Here is a 20,005-nt window from a genome sequence, read left to right on the forward strand (position 1 = left end):
AGGAGACAGAAACTGTGAGGAGTCATCTTCATTATCTGTATTCTCACGTGCATCCAAGCATCCCAGAGAATTAGATGTTGGCACTCTCATCTTTGCCAAGGATTGGTTAATTCTGTTTGTGATACGTTTACTTCCAAATCAATTGAGAAAATTAATGCATGTGTCTTGTAGATACAAGTTAGTACAATGAACTAATACAGAATGCATGAGCATGTTCTGTAGTTAAGCACAGTCTCTGGGGGGGAATATACAGTAACTTATGGAAGCCATGACTAAAGCACCAAAATACAGATCATGCTAGGAAACCTACTTTTGCCAGGTTTTTTCATTTACATTCTTTGTTAATTTCTGGAGAATGTATCGCAGAGTCAAGAGATGTTATTGTCGCCACAAGATAATATCTGTGAATGTTGATTTTCGTCTTAAAACTGCAAAGTGATTTCAGTGGCGCTGTTGTTTCTGTAGGGTAATATTGTGGATCCTTCCTTCTCAGTGAGTTGCATTGATCAAACAAAAACAACATCAAGCAAAAGCACAAATCAGGAATTGATTAACATTTCTAAACAAATTGCAAAGTTCCCATTGGTTAAAAAGAAGGTTCCTTTACAGTAATATGTAGGCTTTAGGACAGACACACACCCACACGTGTGATGTGGCAGATCTGAAATTTCATAGTCTTGTTTGAAGTATTCTCTGATGGATGAAAGGTCTATCTGTCTGTGTTTGTTTGTAGGGTCGCCTTGGTCCAGGTAGGATACACCACTGTATGAGGCTCATCGGAGCAGCAGAGAGGTCACTGGACCTCATGGTACACAGGGTGAGTCGGCAACGGTCAATACTCTTCTTTCTTACTTTCTTTTTAAACAATATGATACATTATCATCTATATAGAGCGTTTTAGCGGCGCATTAAAAACGCGTATTGTAGTCCGCTCAATTTTTACCGTTCAATATCAGAGCATATTGAACGAAACGCATAGGCCAACGTAATAATTCCCCATAGGCTACCGTTGTTACTTGCTGTTCAAGACAGCATTATTGAAAAAGGACATTATCTGACTCGCTGGTTTTTGTCGAGCCCACCAGAGGTGAGGGGAGACTAAGGGATCGCCTGCGGCGTCTGTCCGTCCGTCGTCCGTCCGTCCGTCGTCTGTCCGTAACGCTATAAAAACGTGAATAACTCTGTACTCTGGGCTTCAATTTGAATCAAACTTTGAGGGAAGAGTGGTCATACAAAGTTGTACCTATAACCAAGTATAAAGGTCACCTCAAGGTCACGGGCAGGGGTCAATGAACTTTTAGGGCCCAATGTTAAGTTTTTAGGGTGCGTTTCGATTATGGGCCATAACTTTTGATCCGTAAGTGTATTTGTGACCAAACTTGGATGGTAGATGTACCTTGGGGAGTTGATGGTCACCACAAGGTCAGAGGTCACAGGCAGGGGTCAATGAACTTTTAGGGCCCAATGTACTGTGCACTTAATTATGACTCCTAACTTTTGATCCATAGGGCCATTTGTGAACAAAATAAAAAAAAAGTGTTGTATGTTTGTGGGCGAGACACATAACAACACTTGCCTTGTTTTACTCTATCATTAAACCAGACGACGAGCAGAGTTGCGTTTGGCAAGACCCTTGCAGAACAAGGAGCCATCCAGCAGGACATTGCCAAGTGTAGGATAGAGATTGAACAGGCCAGACTACTGACCCTCAAGGCAGCCATGATGATGGACAGGGTGGGGAACAAGGTGAGGATTTAACTTTATTAAATCATTTATTATTCATGAAATAATTTATTGCCTCCGCCAAGGGAGGAGGTTATGTTTTTCATTGGCCTTTGTTTGTTTGTTTGTCTGTGTGCAAAATAACTATTAAAAAAATTGGATGAAACGTACAGGAAAGGATGAGAATGACACAAGGAACAGATGATAAAATTTTGGTAGTGATCCGCAATTTTTTATGGATTTTCGATATTTTGGCAGGTGGGGTCAATGAACTTGGAAATTCAAGCTGCGCATTTTTGAGGTTTTCATACGCGCAATAAAGTGTGTGCTCAAGTTTCTGCTAGGGTGAGGTGCCGCGCAGCTGGAAGCTGATGATGTTACAAAAGGCTGCTATATTTGGGAAATCTGCAATTTTTTTTTTCAGCATGCATACAATGTAGGTATGGTTGGAAATCACTGATCTCATTTGGAAAACAAGATCAGTGTGGTGGAAATGAGCTGCTTTGCTCTCAGAGTGCTTCTCTAGCTATTCATTTGGTTATTAGATTAACCACAGTTTGAAAGATTTATATTGTATGACTGATGAATGAATTGTCTGATGTTTGGCTTCTAATTTCATTAAATCCACCTGTCAGTGTAGGTCAACATCTCCTTTAAAAACATGTAATGAGTATAATTAAGCTCTAGAGATACTGGCAGCTTGCAGTAGGTCTGTTTTTTCTTTGATCACTGTATGTACGATGTATGTGCGTATGTATGTATGTATGTATGTATGTATGTATTTATATATGTATGTACGTATGTTTGTAGTTATATATTCATGGACATAGTAAATCAATGATTTAATAATAATGATAATAAATACAATTTATAAAGCACTTATTACAAAGTTTCTAAGCATTGTTTTATTTGCTCATTATTTTCATCAAATTAATTATGCATTCATTTCTTCATTCATAATATGTATGTGATCATTTCATTAAGTCTGTTAGTTGATCAGTTATGAAGAGTCTCATTGTAACACAATAGCAGCTCTTTCAGTGTTATTGAGAAACCTGTCATTCTTCCAGGCCATGTAAATGTATGGTTGAACACATCTCAAAACAAAGTCAGGACAAGGATAAACTAGTATACAAATGTACAATTTCACACAAAAGTGTAGCATTTGTCATTGTCATTACATTATTTTGCCACATGATGCATAAATCTTGTTGCATAGTATGTGTCTTTTGGCCAAAATACTGTACCATCTAGATGATGGTTCCAATGTTGATTTGCCCTTTTTTTAATGAAAATGTAAAAATTTCTTTTGACAGGTTGCTGCCAGGGAGATTGCCATGATCAAGGTCGTTGCCCCCAACATGGCCCTGAGCGTGATCGACCGCGCCATGCAGGCGCACGGCGGGGCCGGCGTCTGCTCGGACTTCCCCCTCTCCCACTTCTACGCCATGGCCCGGTCGCTCCGGCTGGCCGATGGGCCGGACGAGGTCCACAGACAGGCCGTGGCCAGGATGGAGCTGAGGAAGGCAAAGCCCACATGAAATGATTGGTTTCGATTTGAAGCCACACCCTTCTTTTTTTCTGTCTCACTCTCTCTCTCTCTCTTCTCTCTCTCAGTTAACAGCACAAACCAGTGATACATGATTTTAAGTTTGTCTACTGCTGGTGATGTATTGCTCTTGAATCAGGACAATATAAGAAAATCTTAAGACAATTGGTGGTAAGATGGATGTGATGAGATATTAAGCCTGTCTTTAATTTCTTAGGAAATGTAAGGGCAAGCTGAGTATAAAAGTTGTTTTAGGGCCTTACAGGGTGAGCTTCTCAAATAAACCACAAAGCTCTCCATTTACACCTTTTTTCTCTCTTTTTTTTTTACAGTTATCATCATATGCCTCAATCCACATCACAACACATCACATTTGATGATGACAATTATGATTTACAAGTCATCAGTTGAGAAAGATCAGGGCGTTAAGGTGCCGCTGAAGTTATAGATTATAGGAACCTGAATGCCCTTATTTTACTCAACTAACGAAGTTTATACATGGATTTATGATGTCACCGTTTACAGGTGGGAGTGATCAAGTGTAGATTGATTCTTGTTGATTAACGTAAAGGAAGCTTGGACAATTTCTTTTAATGGCATTGAAAAAAAAAAAATATGCAGATAGAGTGTTTGAGGAATAGCTAGTGTCATCACACTCAACTTTACACAGCACAGGAAAATCATGTTTGTGATTCTTCCCACCCCTCCCCCCCCCCCCCCCTCCCCCAGCAATTACTGTAAAAGTGGAAATTTTTGCAATGTGGAAATATTTGCACATTTTTCGCAATATGAAACTAGTGCAAAAATAAAAACACTCAAATATTTTCCTTGCTGTATGTCTTACCATTTTATATTTTGGAATTAAAAACATGCAAAATTCATCTTACTGGACCGGTTGCAAAAACGTTACGTGTGCAAAAATGTTTACTCTTACAGTAGTTTTTTGGTTTTTTTTGTTTTTTGTTTTGTTTTGTTCTGTTTTTTTGTTTTTGTTTTTTGAGGGGGGTGGGGGGGTGGGAGGGAGAATGGGGGAGGTTCATTGGGGACAGAGAATGCTACAGTAGGAGATAGGATGACTATTGATATGAAGATACATTGACTATTGGTATGAAGATATGTCGTGACAGTATGTGTAGGCTACAAGCCTCTCGCCTTTACATGTGCCTTTCCTGAAAGTGCTTTTCAAATTGGACAAGTGTGATCTTAAGTTTTTGAGCGCTTGGAAGGTAGACATGTCTGCAAATGTCAATATTTGTCGACTTCAAAAGGGCTTGTTGACATTTCAGGAAATTAAAGAAATAAAAGAACTGTTTAAAAATTTTGTCACAGGATGGCACTTTGCCAGTGACAATTTGATCAAAATCAGATTAAAGTTAGGGAAATTACGACATTGCGAAATATCGCTAATTTTTGCCCAACAGTTCTCAAACAGGTGATATGAAAATGCAAGTGAGTGAGCTGATGATGACATCTCCTTTGCTCTTTCTGTTCAGACTTCCTTTTAAAGGACAAGTTTACCTTCATAGACATGTGGGCTGAGAGAATGCAGCAATATTAGTAGAGCACATCAGTGAGAGTTTGAGCAAAATCGGACAATCCGTTCAAAAGTTATGAATTTTTGAAGTTTCTGCTCAGTCCCGGCTGGATGAAAAGACTACTATAGCTTGCGATGTCACATGTGTACAACGATATAAAGAAAGAATAAAGAAAATTCAACATATTTCCATTTTTCTCGCATAACAAAAGAACACTAAACTTCTCTCTTTCGGGAGGCAAGGGGAATAGTATTATCCCTAACATACGTCAGTAACAAGTTGAAGAAATGTGCACTTTATTCAAAAAGTAAAGTTTTGTGAAATTCTCTTTTTATTTTCCTTATATTGTTGTACGCATGTGACATCATACACCATAGTAGTCTTCTCATCCAGCAGTAATTGCGCAGACACTTTAAAAATTCATAACTTTTGAACGGATTATCCGATTTTCCTCAAACTTCCACCAATGTGTTTTGCTAATATTGCTGCATTCTCTCAATCCTTATGTATATGAAGGTGGACTTGTCCTTTAACTGATCCAGAATTGCCCTTTTAGGAGCCTGGATTTGAACAAGTGTGTACAGAGAGTTTGAAAAAAAGAGCCTTACTTTGAGCTTACTCAGCCTTCATGATTGTGCCATTGGTGTATGGACTCTGAAATTGTAATTACTGTCAGTTATCTATTAATCTCGATTACATTACTGTCAATGGTTTAATCTTTATAACATTACAAAGCTCACACAGGTGGGTGGTGATGTTGTCTAAAAATAAAATGGAAAAAAAAAGGAGTATGTGATATTGGTGGGCCTTGAAATATTTTGTAGTGGCCAAAGTGGGTTCAAGTAGAAAAAGTTTGAGAACCATGGGCCTAGCACATCATTTTAATAGTAGAAAACCATAAAAAGGCTTATGATATGAAACACAACACGGGAGTACATATGTATTTACCTTGTCGATATCAAGCTTGGTATAGAAACAAAATGATATAATTCTTTTTCAATCAGTGATTAGAGATATTTCAATATTTACGCCGTCAATGGCCTAATCTCATTTTTTATGACAGTCAGTGGTCTAAGGTTTCTACCCACATAGTGGTATGTTAGTAGTGACTGGTCCTTAAAGAAGTTGGCCATGTTATCCATTCATGTAGAGGTATGTCATAGCTGGAATGCCAGTAGTACCTGGTCTGTTGGAACTTGATATCAGGTATTTCATGATTCACATAACATGATATGTTGAAAGTGCCTGATTGAGTGCAAACTTGAATTTTTTTTTTTCTACTCCCATGTGAGGTAGATGAATAGTGATGTACAGAGAAATTTCTTACCCACTTTGAGGTAGCCTAGCACATCATGTTATTAGAAAGCGAGAGGAAGGCCTTATCATATGAAGCACAACATAGCTCAGTATTTACCGTGTAGATATCAAGTTTGGTATAGAAACAAAATGTTGTAATTCTTGTTTAATCAATGATTAGACATATCTTAATATTTACGCTGTGCAATCATACCGTCTGTGATCTCATGAAAATAACGTGTTTGAACCATTATCTGATCTGTTTGTCAGTAAATGAGGTATTTGCTAGTAACATAGTGTAGATATTCAGTGCAACGCAATGCATAATTATATTATGTACATTTGTTCATGTCCTTGAAAGCTTGCACATGGTTCCTCAGTTTGTGCGGGTGTGACTGCATTCAGAAATATTGTAGTATTACGCACTCTTGGCAAGCCCCTTGAAAGCTAACTAGCCTACTCCTTTTCCAACTCAGAATTAAAATTTGTTATTGCTTTGACTGTTTTGTGAAGCAGCAGGTTTTTAAGATTAAGGAAATTGGAAGAAATCATGTTATATTATCTAGCAACTAGTAAGTTTTTGTAAAATTATGTGACAAAGAAAAAGAAAGAAATATGTCTAAAATGAGGAAATGTCACTGAGAAGCAGTACAGTAAAAAGAACAAAAATTATGTTGTACATGCGATGACGAAAAATTTATTAAGTTTGTATTTGTTTCTTTGATTCACATGTCAAGCTCTTTCTCAAATCATGTTAATTAAAGATTATTACTGTTAGTAGGTTTGTTTCCTTGTACGAGTTACATGTAGATAACCACATGTATTTTTGTGAATGCAAGCAAGCTTTTGACATGCTGCAGATTTGATGTTGTTGCTGAAAAAGAAATCATTAGACACTGTTGTCATGGTAACTGCTTCCGGGCAGATGATGCATCACTTAACATAGCCAAGGCTGCCGGGAAGGGGGGGGGGGGGGGGGGGGGCTTGGGTTTTCCATGTTCCCTGTTGCTGTTAAAAACTGCAAAATAAACATTCTGGCAAATGTGTAGATGTATAGAGTATGTCAAATGTTCTTTGCATATAGGGTAGTGTGGCGTTTTCAGTTTGTGATTCATAAATAGACAGGAGCAGGTCGACAATAGCAGGATGATTAAAAAAAAAGTAGTTGTAATTTCTACAGTTATTACTATTATTTTTGTGTATTGCATATGAATATTGCCTGAAGGAACATAAGTATTGGAAAAAGATATAGTAGGGGGAAGAAAAAGTTATTACAAACCTTTTTTTTTTTCGGGGGGGGGGGGTGTTTTATTTATTTTGTTTTTTGCAAACCAGTTTTGTAAATGGACAGTTGCTCCCTAAGAAAGGTGCAAATGATATCAGAAATCCAAAACAGAGAAAGGGACATTGAATAAAGTGAATTATGAGGTGATGCTTGTGGGATGCTGCAATTCAATTCAATTGAAATTCAAAATACTTTGGTATATGTTTGTATTTACCAAAGAGGGGGGAAAAAGAAATGGAGTTCTGTATTCTAATCTCATTTAGATGTGCATGAAACCAAGCCATTGTAGTCTTTGTATGAAATGCACAGGTTATCCATATAGAGAATGTAGTAGTGTCCTTGGATGTCTTGTTCAGTGTTCCGGAGTCATTGGTTTTGTTGATCTGTTTCTCTCACACACACACACACTGTATAGATAATGTTCGCTATTACACTCACAAATTTTGACTAAAGTGCGATGAACTTCACCGATGACCCCATTAGCCTTGTCTGGTGTTGGGTGAGGTTGTCAGTCACGCTCATTGCATTCCATTGTGACAGGAAAAGTTCTCGGAAATTTCTCATACAGGAATACAAGATCACCACACTGGTCTTACATGTACATGCTTTTAATAGCAGGTACAGTTGTACATTTTATGTGCTATTTTATTTTATTGGAGTATGTACTAGTCATATTTTGTATGTTTCTGAGTCAAACCACATTTTATGTGTACAGACATCTACAAATGACTTCCAGTGTTGTTACCCAGTTTGTACTGAATGCCTAGTTCAGAGCAAGAAGGACTTAGCTTTCATGTACTCTATATTGGATGATTTTGCACTTGCTGCCAAGTCTGATGAAAGAAGGTGTGTAGCATGATTGTGCGTGATATGAACACCCTGAAATTCAGGGAAGGAAAGTGGCGAACAAAGTTCTATTGGGTTGGCTTTTTTGTGGTGATGTGTTATAACATGTTTAACATTCCTATGTTGCGAAGTGCTGAATTCTGTCTACTGTTTCTAAGTCTGCAGTGATCCCTGTGACCTGCTACTACCCAGTAATTGCGCCAAGTGCTGCAGTGTGTTTTTTATTTTGTAAAGTCATTCCAGGCGTCAAATTTTGATCCATGTGACATCTCAATTCAAGATGTCCCTGTCAAAAGCGTATCAGTCCTTTCTCTCACTGATAAGATCGATATAGGGCAGTGTGCATCCAGAAGACATAAGCTATTGCAGTGATGTTCAGAAACGTATTGTGTCAAATCTGTCAAACAGCTGCCCTTGTCTACGGTGACCACTTTAACGAATATTTCAAGAGGACACTACAAACTCTCAAAGTTCTGGATGCAACTGATTGACAAATTGCCCTTCTTTGACACAAATAAGCACCGTTTTTTTCAGTGTTTTAGGAATAGCCATGCAAATTCTAATGTTTAACTCGATGCAGCAAAACATCAATTTGAATAAAGTTCTGGATGACGGTCAAAGCTCTTGTGCACAAAGTTCTGGAGGCTAAAACAACCTAGCGCCTGCTATTACTTGCATTACAAAGAATCTTTAATGCAGAACAATGCAGTACTGTAAAACTAGAAACACATCTGCCCCATGAACTTTAATTTGTGAATTGACCTAATGGCCTTTCTTGCAGCATAAAAGTTTTACAAATTGTCACTGGCATTCAGTGCATTGTGTAGACAAAACCTTTCACTGCATTTTACTTTCACGAATCAGGGCTCCTCGCGAAATTCATGAAAGTTTCATGCACGCGAACATTTCTGGTTTTACAGTACATCTTTCCTAAATAATGTCTGTTGAAGCCTACTCTTATTAACCTTTCTCTTTCTTTTTTTGTCAAACTAACAAAAGATATCTGAAATACTTTTAGTTTGTTCATACATTGTAGTGATTGCCATTTATGCCTGTGCTGAACTATGTATTTACCAGGTGTGTTCAGTTTAATACTATAATTATATTTCCAATTGCTGTCTACAGTGATGCAAATGACACGACTGATTTCTGTAATATGTGAAATGCACTGAAGCAGATAAAACTTTGATTCGCCTTGTTCATAATAAATGATCATGAAAATTGATACATAATTGGAGCCTTGGAGTGAATTTTGCAAATGATGTAAATGTTATTTTTGTAATGGGTATGTGAATACTGCAAGATATGTGAATTATTAAAATCTAATTATATCATGATTGATTGGCTGCGAGTATTTCTTCGTGTGCATGCACTCATTGGCCCCGTATTCACAAAGGTGGTTGAATTTTTCATAGTGCATGGTTTATACAAATTTCTTCTGCATAAGTCCATGTGGCAGATTGCAAACACCATTAGACATCCCAAAATAACTGTAACAATAATGTGCCTACGTGGAAGGCATGCCTATTTCACACTTAGTCCACAGACTAAATTTAAACCATGATTTTGATGTACAACCATGTTCCTGGATATGGGTCATTATGTCATGACCATCACAAGTAGGCATCCGAATCGTCAATAACTACAGAATTTTTTTAAATTTCTTCACTGGCCTCTAGTGATTGGCTAATAATTTACAGTTTGGATCACAGTGAGTTGGAAAAGTTTTGTGTTTGTGTGTGCATTGGTATCATAGTGACAAGCTAATACCGTAAAAGTGGATATTTTTGTGATGTGAACATTTTTTCGCTTTTCGCACAACACGAAACAAGCATGAAAATAAAGCATGCATTTTTTTTTTGCTAGTTATATGTAATATAATTTGTAAATCTTTGATCTAAAGGTAGGCATATTGTAGGAATATAACTGCTATAATGTATTTTTAATTCTCTTCACATTCAGTAGTCCTGCAGCGTGAGTGAACTTGCTGTTGTAGTGCAAACCAGTTACATCTAACTGTAGAATGTGCTGCCAAAGCCATTTGCAGTCATGGCAGTGGTAAGCTGAGTGAAGTGCTTGCTCAACTGCCTTGACTGCATGCGAAATTAAAACTCAAAATTCCTCTTACCTGGCAGAGCATGAAATTTTGTGTTTTCACAGTAACTGTAATGTAAACATACCCACATAAAAAGGAGAGGGAAACGAAAGATGAGACTTGTTCTAACAAAAAAAAAAAATACTGTGTTCCATTATTTTTTTTTTCACTCATTGCTTCTATTCTGTTTCTTAGCATGGCATGTACATTGTTTGTGTCAACACACACACTCACATAATACATTAAACACACACACAAACACAAACACTGTAAAAGTGGAAATTTACGCAGTGTGGAAATTTTTGCCCATTTCACGCGACCAAAAACTGCCATGAAAGGAAAAGCACACAAATATTTTTGCTCGTCATATGTAACATTATTTAATGTTTTGATTATGCAGAAGTAAAATACATAAAATTCATCTTACCCAGCACAGCTTGAAAAATTGTGCAAAAGTTTCCACTTTTACAGTATTAATAGCATGGTTATAAGGGGATTGTATAGTTTTGGTTGATATTCGGCTTCTGGTTTCCAACTTTTTTTGTGAGAAATTGAGAAATCTCTCATAGAATTTGAAAGAGCATACAATTCTAAGAGGAATGCAAAGTTTATATGATGAAAATTGGTTTTGAAATGGCTGAGATATCCAAAAACAGAGGTCCTAATAACAGGTGGGTCCCACCTTTTATCAGAACCACTTTGTTGTTTTTTTTGTTTTTTTAAATATCTCAGCCATTTCAAATGCGATTTTCATCAAATAAACTTTGAACTCCTCTTAGAATTGTATGCTTTTTAATATTCTAATAGTGGTTTGTAATTATCTTGCAAAAAGGTAAAATCTGAATCCCCATCTCAACCAAAACCATAATACAATCCCTTTAAAGGTGCCAATGAGTAAAATAATATACAGCAATGAGGCAATAGAGGGAGCTCTTCTCTCTAATCTCAGTGAAAGATTACCATTCACATTTATTCCTGTTCTGAAGCTACAAACATATGTCTGTATTAACAGTTCACACTCTGTGTAGTTGTGTACGTTTTGTTATCCATAAGCACATACATAGAAACATATCATAGAAAATATCTCAAATACATAGTTACCTACATTATTCACACAATCATAAAAACTATATTATATGCAACAGGTTGATATAAAACCGCTTACTATATACAATGTACACATTTAAAGACACTATACACACAAAATATGCATATCAAGAATTACACCAATTTCAGTTGTCCAACAACAGATTCTACCTTTTTTTTATCTCTCTCAATTTGGCTTGTTTGTTGAAAAAAAAAGGCATCAACATTTCTATGTGTATATTACAGATCACACTGCCATAACATGCACAGTAAACGTTACCCGCGTGATTCAAACTAGTGTAAGAGAATGTTGTGCTATCGTAACTTTCCTTTGTATTACTATAGTTCATCAGGGGTCCGTTTCATGAAAGTCTTATGCAGAGACTCCAACCCCAAGCACCTTCTGATCTGGAGATTCTCCCGCCCCAAACCCCTAGCAAACGGGAGACTCCAAGTTGATGTGTGCGAAGTTCCTTGGATTCTAGATGTTCTCTGGTGCTATTTAAGGCTTATTTTTTCAACATACGATAGAAATAAGTAAGAAATCCTTTCCACCGCGAGACACAGAGCCAGGGCGGGAGAAATCAAATCTCAAACGGGAGAACGGGAGATTGTGCAAAAATGGGCTTTCGGCGGGAGATCTCCCGTCGAAAACGGGAGAGTTGGAGTCTCTGCTTATGGGAGACTTTTCGCTCCTAAGACACACTTATGAGAGACTTCATGAAATGGATTTCACTTCTCTACATACAAATGTAGCTACATGTACATACTGGCGACTTTGGCCATTCTGAGATTTATGTGAAGACTTATATGTGATGACTTCATGAAACGGACCCCTGCTTCTTTGTCACACATACCACTTTAACAATACCCATAAAATTTGAGTGTAGTTTACAAAAGTGGGCCCTCTATGTTCGGGTATAGAAATGTCACTGAGAACCCACACTGCCATTCCACAAACAGAGGTAAATTACTAGGTATATGAATCTAAAACTGGATTAGATTTGGGAGATAAATAAAGAAGAAATAGAGAAGAAATAACTGTGGTCCCATATGAGTACAGAGCAGAAGGTCAATGTACAACTGTACTATTATAGAGCTATTTGCTTCAAATTTTTTTGCAGCGACTGAGGTAAGGTGAAAACGAATCAATAACTTTCGATCATCACCTATGACGGGGCCCAAAAAGGGTATGCATTCGGGCACACATCAGCAAGCATACAGTAACTTGTAGTTCCAAAAAAGGCCTATCATAAGAAATTTATCTGGGCATGGGGGCACCGAACTGCTACAACTAATAAGACGATGATCGCTATGTTTTACGTGAGGGGCCCCGACTGGTAATTGGCTCCCATTTTTAATAGGATTACCTACTTCCTTCTGCCTCTAATATCACTACCCCATCACCATCTCGATGCATCTATTTCCCAGTTGTCATTCTCATCATTACCTTTGACTGATACAAACATTTATATGTGTGTGGGGGGGTGGGTGCACACGCATGTGTACTGCATCATTGAGAAAAACAAGCCTAATGTTGTGCAGCGTGAATATCTTAGTCATGTAAATACCCATGAGGTCTGACATACTTTCACACTTTTGAACCCGTCAGCACACAATTGGAGCATATGCAGGTTGTCAAACTATTTTTTTTCCCCCGTCAATTACACAACCTGTTCAGGTACAGTAAATCTGACAAATCTAAAACTGTTGATCTAACACAGTTCTTCTGGCTACCTCACAAAATACCTGCATCCAACAAACTACAATGTATGATATAAGCTCACAACTTGGATGAATTATTGCTGCTAGCAAACCTGGCAACCCTGAACTTGAATAAAAAGGAACAAGGCGGAAATAGAATTTGCAAAAAAAGTATGAATTTTCATCAATATCCCAAAACTGCACTTTTAACAGATGCTGACAGAAATTTGAACACAACGTTGAACGAAACTTCTTCTCTGGAAAAAGAAAAGAAGAAATCTGTATCAAATCAGAAAAGTTCTGCAGGTAAGGGCTAGGAGTTTTGAACAGCTGTACGAGTCAATTCATACATAGAACACAACCAATTCAAATGAAATTGCATTGGTGTTGCATCGGAAATGAATGAATATCTATTCAGAATGTAGCTTGAAAATGCAGTGTGCACTCGACAAATGAGTAGACACTTTTTGGTCTTTTGCGTAAAAATGCACATGTCGTTTTGTCGGTGTTGGGCATTCAACACTTATAGTAACAAACCATGACAGACTCACACAGACAAATAACCATTCTCTATTTTAACAGACTACAATTAGACTCTGGTGAAGTCTACACTGTGTACCTCTAAATGATAAACGGCTAGCACAATAAATACAATTTTCATAGGCCTACAATCGGCTGTTTCCACTGGCCAAGTGACTCAATTTTGTCAAACAACACTGGTTCCGTAGGTTTACAAAATGATACGCCAAATACAAAATGTGGTTGTTCCCATAAAAAAAGAGAAGATATGAATGTTGATGGAACATTTATCAAGGTGTCTTCTACAAGGACACTTAAAAGTTCAATAACAGCGATTAAATCATCATCCTCATTTGATTTCCACTGAAGCAGATCCATTTTGTTTTGTTTGTCTTTACCTCCAAGAGGGAATGGATGACCCACGTATTACCCTTCAATCCCGTTTTCTATCACCGTCCTGAGGGCCGTAATATTTTTTGTGAACTTACACTCGTACTTTAGTCCTCATCTGATTTCTCTTGTCAAGCTACAGCACTTATAGGGTTTGTCACATACAATGTCACAACTGACTGACAAACTGCCCTTCATCGATGTACATGAATAATGATACCCAAAGATATTACTACCGCCTTCCATTCCACTATGATGACCCAATACGTCACTTCACCAGTCAATAACCTCTACCCATACTCTCCACCTTCAGTGAGTCACTATGTGACATTGTAAGGCTTTAATAGCTCCCATACAGACAGATTGATAGCAAAAGGAGTTAATTACGATCAAGCACGGCGCCCTATGCCAAATAGCCCTGTCAAAATTCACACTGATAATCACCCATGAAGATGGATGCTGACAATGTGTCTGCACATCATCCTGACAAATAGTGTCTGGAAATGAAAGGACTAGATTTGGAGTCGATAGCAATTGTAGCCCAACTCTGATGAGGAAATTACTGAATGACACAGTTCAGAGCCTCTTTCAAGGCCTGTGGAATGATGAGCATATCAAACTCTTAAATCTGACACTTATTTCATGATTTGTTCCTCATCATTAAAAAACAAAAACCCCACACAATTTCCAATTTTGTTAATTGCTGAAAATATATAAGAGCACAAAAAGAGAAAACAAAGAGAAAACATGAAAGAAATGGTAAATTTTCTGCCAAGTGTTGGGCTTGACACAAAGGTTACATTTCAAATTAACAAGAGGTATCATTAACAGAGTGTGACCTGCATAAAGACACACTAAAGGAAACACAAACTGCATATCATACTTGTGTGGTGCGGAAGGGTGTGCCCTTTAAACTTCCACAAAACTCTGTGGCACAGTGTTAACCTACAATTGTAATCCTCCACCAGATTCTACAATGCCCATAGACTTTGCATAGAAACAACGAGGTGCTGAGTAGCAATGGGGTTAAGAAAAAAATAAAATGTAACAGGGAACAGTCTAAAAAGAGGTAGATTGTGAGGGGGTCCAGTGATGAAGCTGATACATGACCAGCGTGGAATGTTACACTCTGGAAGATTGAACAACAGTAATTACAAAGAAAGTCTACACAAATTATTGTATTATACATGCCAAACATTTCCAACTTGTCAAAAACATGTAGCACAGACACATAAGTTCATATTCATGAAGGAGGTTTAAACCAGTGCATGGTTTACGCAATTTCTTCTGCGTAAATGTGCGTGACAGATTGCATTAATATGCTAACGGACAACCAACGGAAAACATTTGAATACAAGGGTCAAAATCTTAAACCTGATACAAGCTCTTACGGGCAACCAATGAAGGCTGAATTTTGTATCCGTTGGAGTCCTTTCAGCTGAGAGTCTGGAACTCCAATGAACAAACCATTATTATTATCCAAATGACTAAAAATAAATGCATGCACCGGTTTTTCTGTAGTTTAGTTTTAACAGCGTGCAAATATTTCATGGGAGCAATTGTCGCAGGAGCAAATGTCATGGAACCCTTTTCACATGATGAGTTCCACTTCAACCAAGTTAAGTCACTTTGTCAATGTGCTACAAGCTCTCAGACTGGTAATTACCTGTCCGAGCGAAGTCTTGACAGATCTTTGCACTTTAAAGTGCCCCTCAAGAGGACGTAAAAAATGCGCCCGGGCACTGATTGTGAAAGGACCATTAACCACTCTGATTTGCCCAAGAGGCCTCACTGTCAACATTCATTACACATACCAGAGAAGTTTCTCTTCACATAAAATTGTGAGATGTTATATTTTCCTTCAATGCACAGAAACACCATATCACACATGTCCAGTAATGTACATACATACAGCATTGACGGTGGAGTGCATTTAACAGCACACATAAGATCATTATAGTCTTTGTGCAAGGCACCTTCTTATTTTCTTCCCCTACTATACTAATGATTGGTAACCATTGTTATATGTGGTACACAAGGAAAGGAATAGAAAATACCAAATATCAAAAACATCCCAAAGTACTACACTGGAAGATGATACGTGTGCAGAGGTAACTTTATGTCTCATATGTGTTTCTCTAGATCAGTGGTTTTACCATCAAGGTAACATCTACTACATCAAGGCAACATCTACTCATTGGCATGCTTCCTGTGTCCATGAACACATCATTATTGACCCTTTGGCTAGTGATGGGATCAAAGGTCAAGATCAAAGGCTAACAGAGGTCAAGTCTTCTCAGAATCACAGAAAAACACTATGTAAAAGTGTCTACAGTAACACTGACCTGCCAGCGAAAGGATAGTCGTATAATGACAAAATGACAAAAATACTTCTTCCTTACATAGCAAATCTCCACCAAGAAGTGATCATACTGTACTTCTTTTCATTTCATAGTTGACCTGGTCTTGGGAATGAACTCTGTGCTTACATTGACTTCATACCACACTGGCCAGTCTACTGCTATATGACGCAAATATACTAAATCAATCTACATACGTACTCTTGTGTCCAGATTTCTACTGAGTGCCCACTTATACCTCTGGGTAGACATGAAAACTGTGAATTTAAAGCAAATACTGATGGAAGTGAGAAGTCGGGACATGAACCTGAGGCCCTCTCACTGAAAGCACACACAATGCAACCTCTAGACCACCACGCCTCCAGTGGAGTACAGGCCCATTGAATGGGGCAAAACGACGCAAAGAGATACTTTTACCAGTCTCACTGGCTTGTCATTATACTGGGGAAGAAACATACACAAATGTCAATCCTTGTATACAAGATTGCAAAAGGTGCTAGAAAATGTACAGATCCGAATGTAGACATTTTCCACTGAAATTTACAGAAACCTTTACGCAGTTGTCGAGATCCTCAGCTTATAGATCCTGCAATGCTGTCATTTGATAACAAGCTATGCTGTAAAAGTCAGTGCTTCTGTTACCATGGTTTCGTGTGAGAATTACAGATAGTTGATCCATTTATATATAGGTGTTGGTGTCAACATTTTGCATACCTCACTTCTGCACACAAATATCACACAAGGGTTAAATGAAAGTACATTATGGGCACCTCTGGCCAGGCAGTGAATTTCTGCACAGTCTGCCATATTTATATTTTTCACCTCGAAAAAGAACACAATAAAAATATTACTATCTACTTAATATATATTTTTTAAAAAGGATGAACACACAGTCAGACATCTCTGCTTTGGCTTCATTTGTTCATGGAATGCAGCTTGCTTATCGCAGTTTGCTTTGAGTTGCACTCTATTTGTTATATCAATATACTCTGATAGTCCTCTTTTGAAGGTTCACAATTTATGCTGCCATGCTGTGGGCACAATATATATGCACTACAATGAACTGGTTAAAAGTGACTTTTCCTTTTTGGTCGTATGCAAGGTTGGTATTTTGGCGGATTTTAAACTCGACACATGTATGAACAGCACACTGGGAGGGCAAAAGCTTAATGTATTATCCCTTCAACTCAGTTTTACACTAGTTGCCTCTATCTTTTAGTGACAAATATACCACTAGCACTGTTGTTTTGCTTGTACAGCATACAGAAACAACACAAATTATAATTACTGTTATGAAGAGAACTGCAGCAGATACGGACTAGGATTTCTTTATCTCTCCCCCCCCCCCCCCCAAATCCTCCCAGTAAGTCAGTATTGTGAATGATTCACATCAGCACTGCTTATCATACAGGCAGGCACACAGACTAGATACTTTGCAGTACCTGGCATGTTCAGCAGCACCCAGGGCCAGTCGGGCCACTTATAGGTGACATTCTATTCACTTGGTGAGTGATGCATGCATATCTATCATTCAACGGACATTTTGTCTGGGTTAGTCTTTGTTCAAGGATGTGTGTTACTAATACTTTTAAAATGCTTTGCGATCACATGGAGGTCTGGTGTATGAAGACTAGATGGTATTCTGTCTTCCAGCTTACAGCATTGCTGCTTATAAGCTTTAAAAATATCCAACGAATTGTAGCCAGTCTGTTTCTATGAGATTTGTCTGAGTGACATTTACACATAATGCTGACAACAGCACTGAACATGATATCCAGTCATCACTTCATTCATTCCTTCATATGCTACATTCTTTTCAGTAAAAACATTTACTCTACCAGCCTCCTTGAATGTTCAAGGGGTTACCTGAGCTACTGCCTTCACAAGATATCCTCCACAATCTATCCGTATCATGACTGACAAAAATTTCCACAATTTGGCGCTAGCTCATGCTTTGACCATCCAAAACTAGTATCCTCTTGGCGGTCTTCATCCACAAAACAAAATGTCATCCTGAATATATCACCTCTGTGCCATACTAGAGAAGCTCTGAGGCAGATGCTACCTCTCGATATCAGACATTCACATCTTGTGGCTAGCTGTCTATCTACTACATCTCACATAGACCCCATTCAGTCATCTTTCTTCTCGAGGCTTCTCCTCATTAAGAAAAAAAAAAGAATTCAGCTTGATCATGGCTCAGTGTCAACCGCACCCACCGCCGGTCTTCCTCTCAGCGCTGGACATCGGATCTTGGATCGCTGGCGTTGCTGCCAGCGGCCATCTTGCCCTTCATGATGGAGGCTAGTTTGGGGTCCCGCGGGAGGGAGCGGGTCCTGGTGAGGCTCTTTGGCTTGAGGGTGATGGGCATGGAGCTGTGCTGGACGGGCGCCGCCTTCTTCGCACTGCCGCTCCGCAGTTTGCGCATGCCCACGGTCAGGTCGGTGACCGTCGCGTCGTCCGCCGCGGAGCCCACAGGCGACTTCTGCTTCTGCAGGGCGTGGGCAGGCGGAGTGCTAGAGCTGCGACGGACGCCGGGCACCGTCTTTTTCGTCAGCGAGCTGCGCCGCCTGGCCAGTGGCATGGAGTTCGTCTTTGCATAATCTGAGGTGAGGTCTGGCGAGCTGGAATACTTGTTGTCCGATTCCTTCGCCAACTTCCGTGCGGCTGACCGCCGCTTTGCCGCCCTCTTCTGGGCGGGGCTGAGTATAACGTTGGGTCCGTTCTTGATGACCAGTCCGCTGGTCATTGGGGCAGAGTTGCTTTTCACTTTGCTATCCTTGCGGCCAAGATTGCGGTTGATGTTGTTATTGTTCGAGTTGGCATCCAGCGCATTTTGCGATACACCGTTGGGACTTGAATTGTTCTCGCTTGCTACCGAGCTGCTGTCCTTTGGATGACTGTCCCCCGCATTCTCGCTCCTACTCTCCGTGCTCCCCGATTCACTCTCGTGATCACCTTTCTCTGTGACCTGCACCGCGTCCTTGTCCATGTCGTTGGGCAGCTCGCTTCTATGCCTGTGGGGATTCAAGAAGACGACCAGGACCGTGATGTTGTCGTTCGAGCGGCTGTCTTTCGCCATGGAGACGAGCTTTGTGGCCACTCCGGAGAGGTCGCTGCCAGACTTGATGTAGTCCATGATGGTGCTGCAGGCGTCCTCCGGCGTCACAACGTCCCAGAGGCCATCACAGGCCAGGATGATGCACTCCTCGGTGCCGTCAAGAGGTAGAATGGCAGTGTCTGCATCGCTGGAAACGTATGGCTTGTAGTCCGGATCACCTGCAAATGTACAAGAGAGAAGTGTATGAAAATTCATGGCATTTTCACATCTTTGATGGATGCTCATCAAAACAGATTCCCTCATTTAACCACTGTAAGATCAGCTGTGATAAACAATGGTAACCCACAAATGTCCTGATGTATGGGAGAAGTGTGTACTACATTAAATCTTGGCTATTAACACTCTACTGCTTTGTAATACTTTGTACTAAATCTATTGTGAATTATTGATGATTCACGTAGAACATTTTCTTGAAGAGTATTGGTGGAAGAGCAAAAATAATCCTTAAGAGTTTATGAAGACAAAACAAACTATACACTTCTTCCTTGCTCCATAAT

At 39.1% G+C, this 20,005-nt stretch overlaps 2 protein-coding genes across 2 annotated transcripts in view; one reads left to right on the forward strand and one right to left on the reverse strand.

The window, feature by feature from the left end:
- The window catches only part of LOC139732877 (acyl-CoA dehydrogenase family member 10-like), a 67,298-nt gene extending 64,035 nt beyond the window's left edge, over positions 1 to 3,263 (forward strand). Inside the window, exons 15-17 of the mRNA XM_071643715.1 lie at positions 734 to 817; positions 1,603 to 1,746; positions 3,039 to 3,263. Coding sequence (XP_071499816.1) covers positions 734 to 817; positions 1,603 to 1,746; positions 3,039 to 3,263 — 453 coding nt within the window. The remainder of the gene's footprint in view (positions 1 to 733; positions 818 to 1,602; positions 1,747 to 3,038) is intronic.
- A 14,831-nt stretch (positions 3,264 to 18,094) lies between these two features.
- Positions 18,095 to 20,005, reverse strand: part of LOC139732845 (protein phosphatase 1F-like) — a 32,997-nt gene continuing 31,086 nt past the window's right edge. The window contains exon 7 of the mRNA XM_071643685.1: positions 18,095 to 19,666. Coding sequence (XP_071499786.1) covers positions 18,621 to 19,666 — 1,046 coding nt within the window. The 3' untranslated portion in view covers positions 18,095 to 18,620. The remainder of the gene's footprint in view (positions 19,667 to 20,005) is intronic.

This window comes from Diadema antillarum, unplaced genomic scaffold, assembly GCF_040938485.1.
Source record: "Diadema antillarum isolate AM-2024a unplaced genomic scaffold, OU_Dant_1.0 seq00000454_RagTag, whole genome shotgun sequence".
NCBI classification, from domain to species: domain Eukaryota; kingdom Metazoa; phylum Echinodermata; class Echinoidea; order Diadematoida; family Diadematidae; genus Diadema; species Diadema antillarum.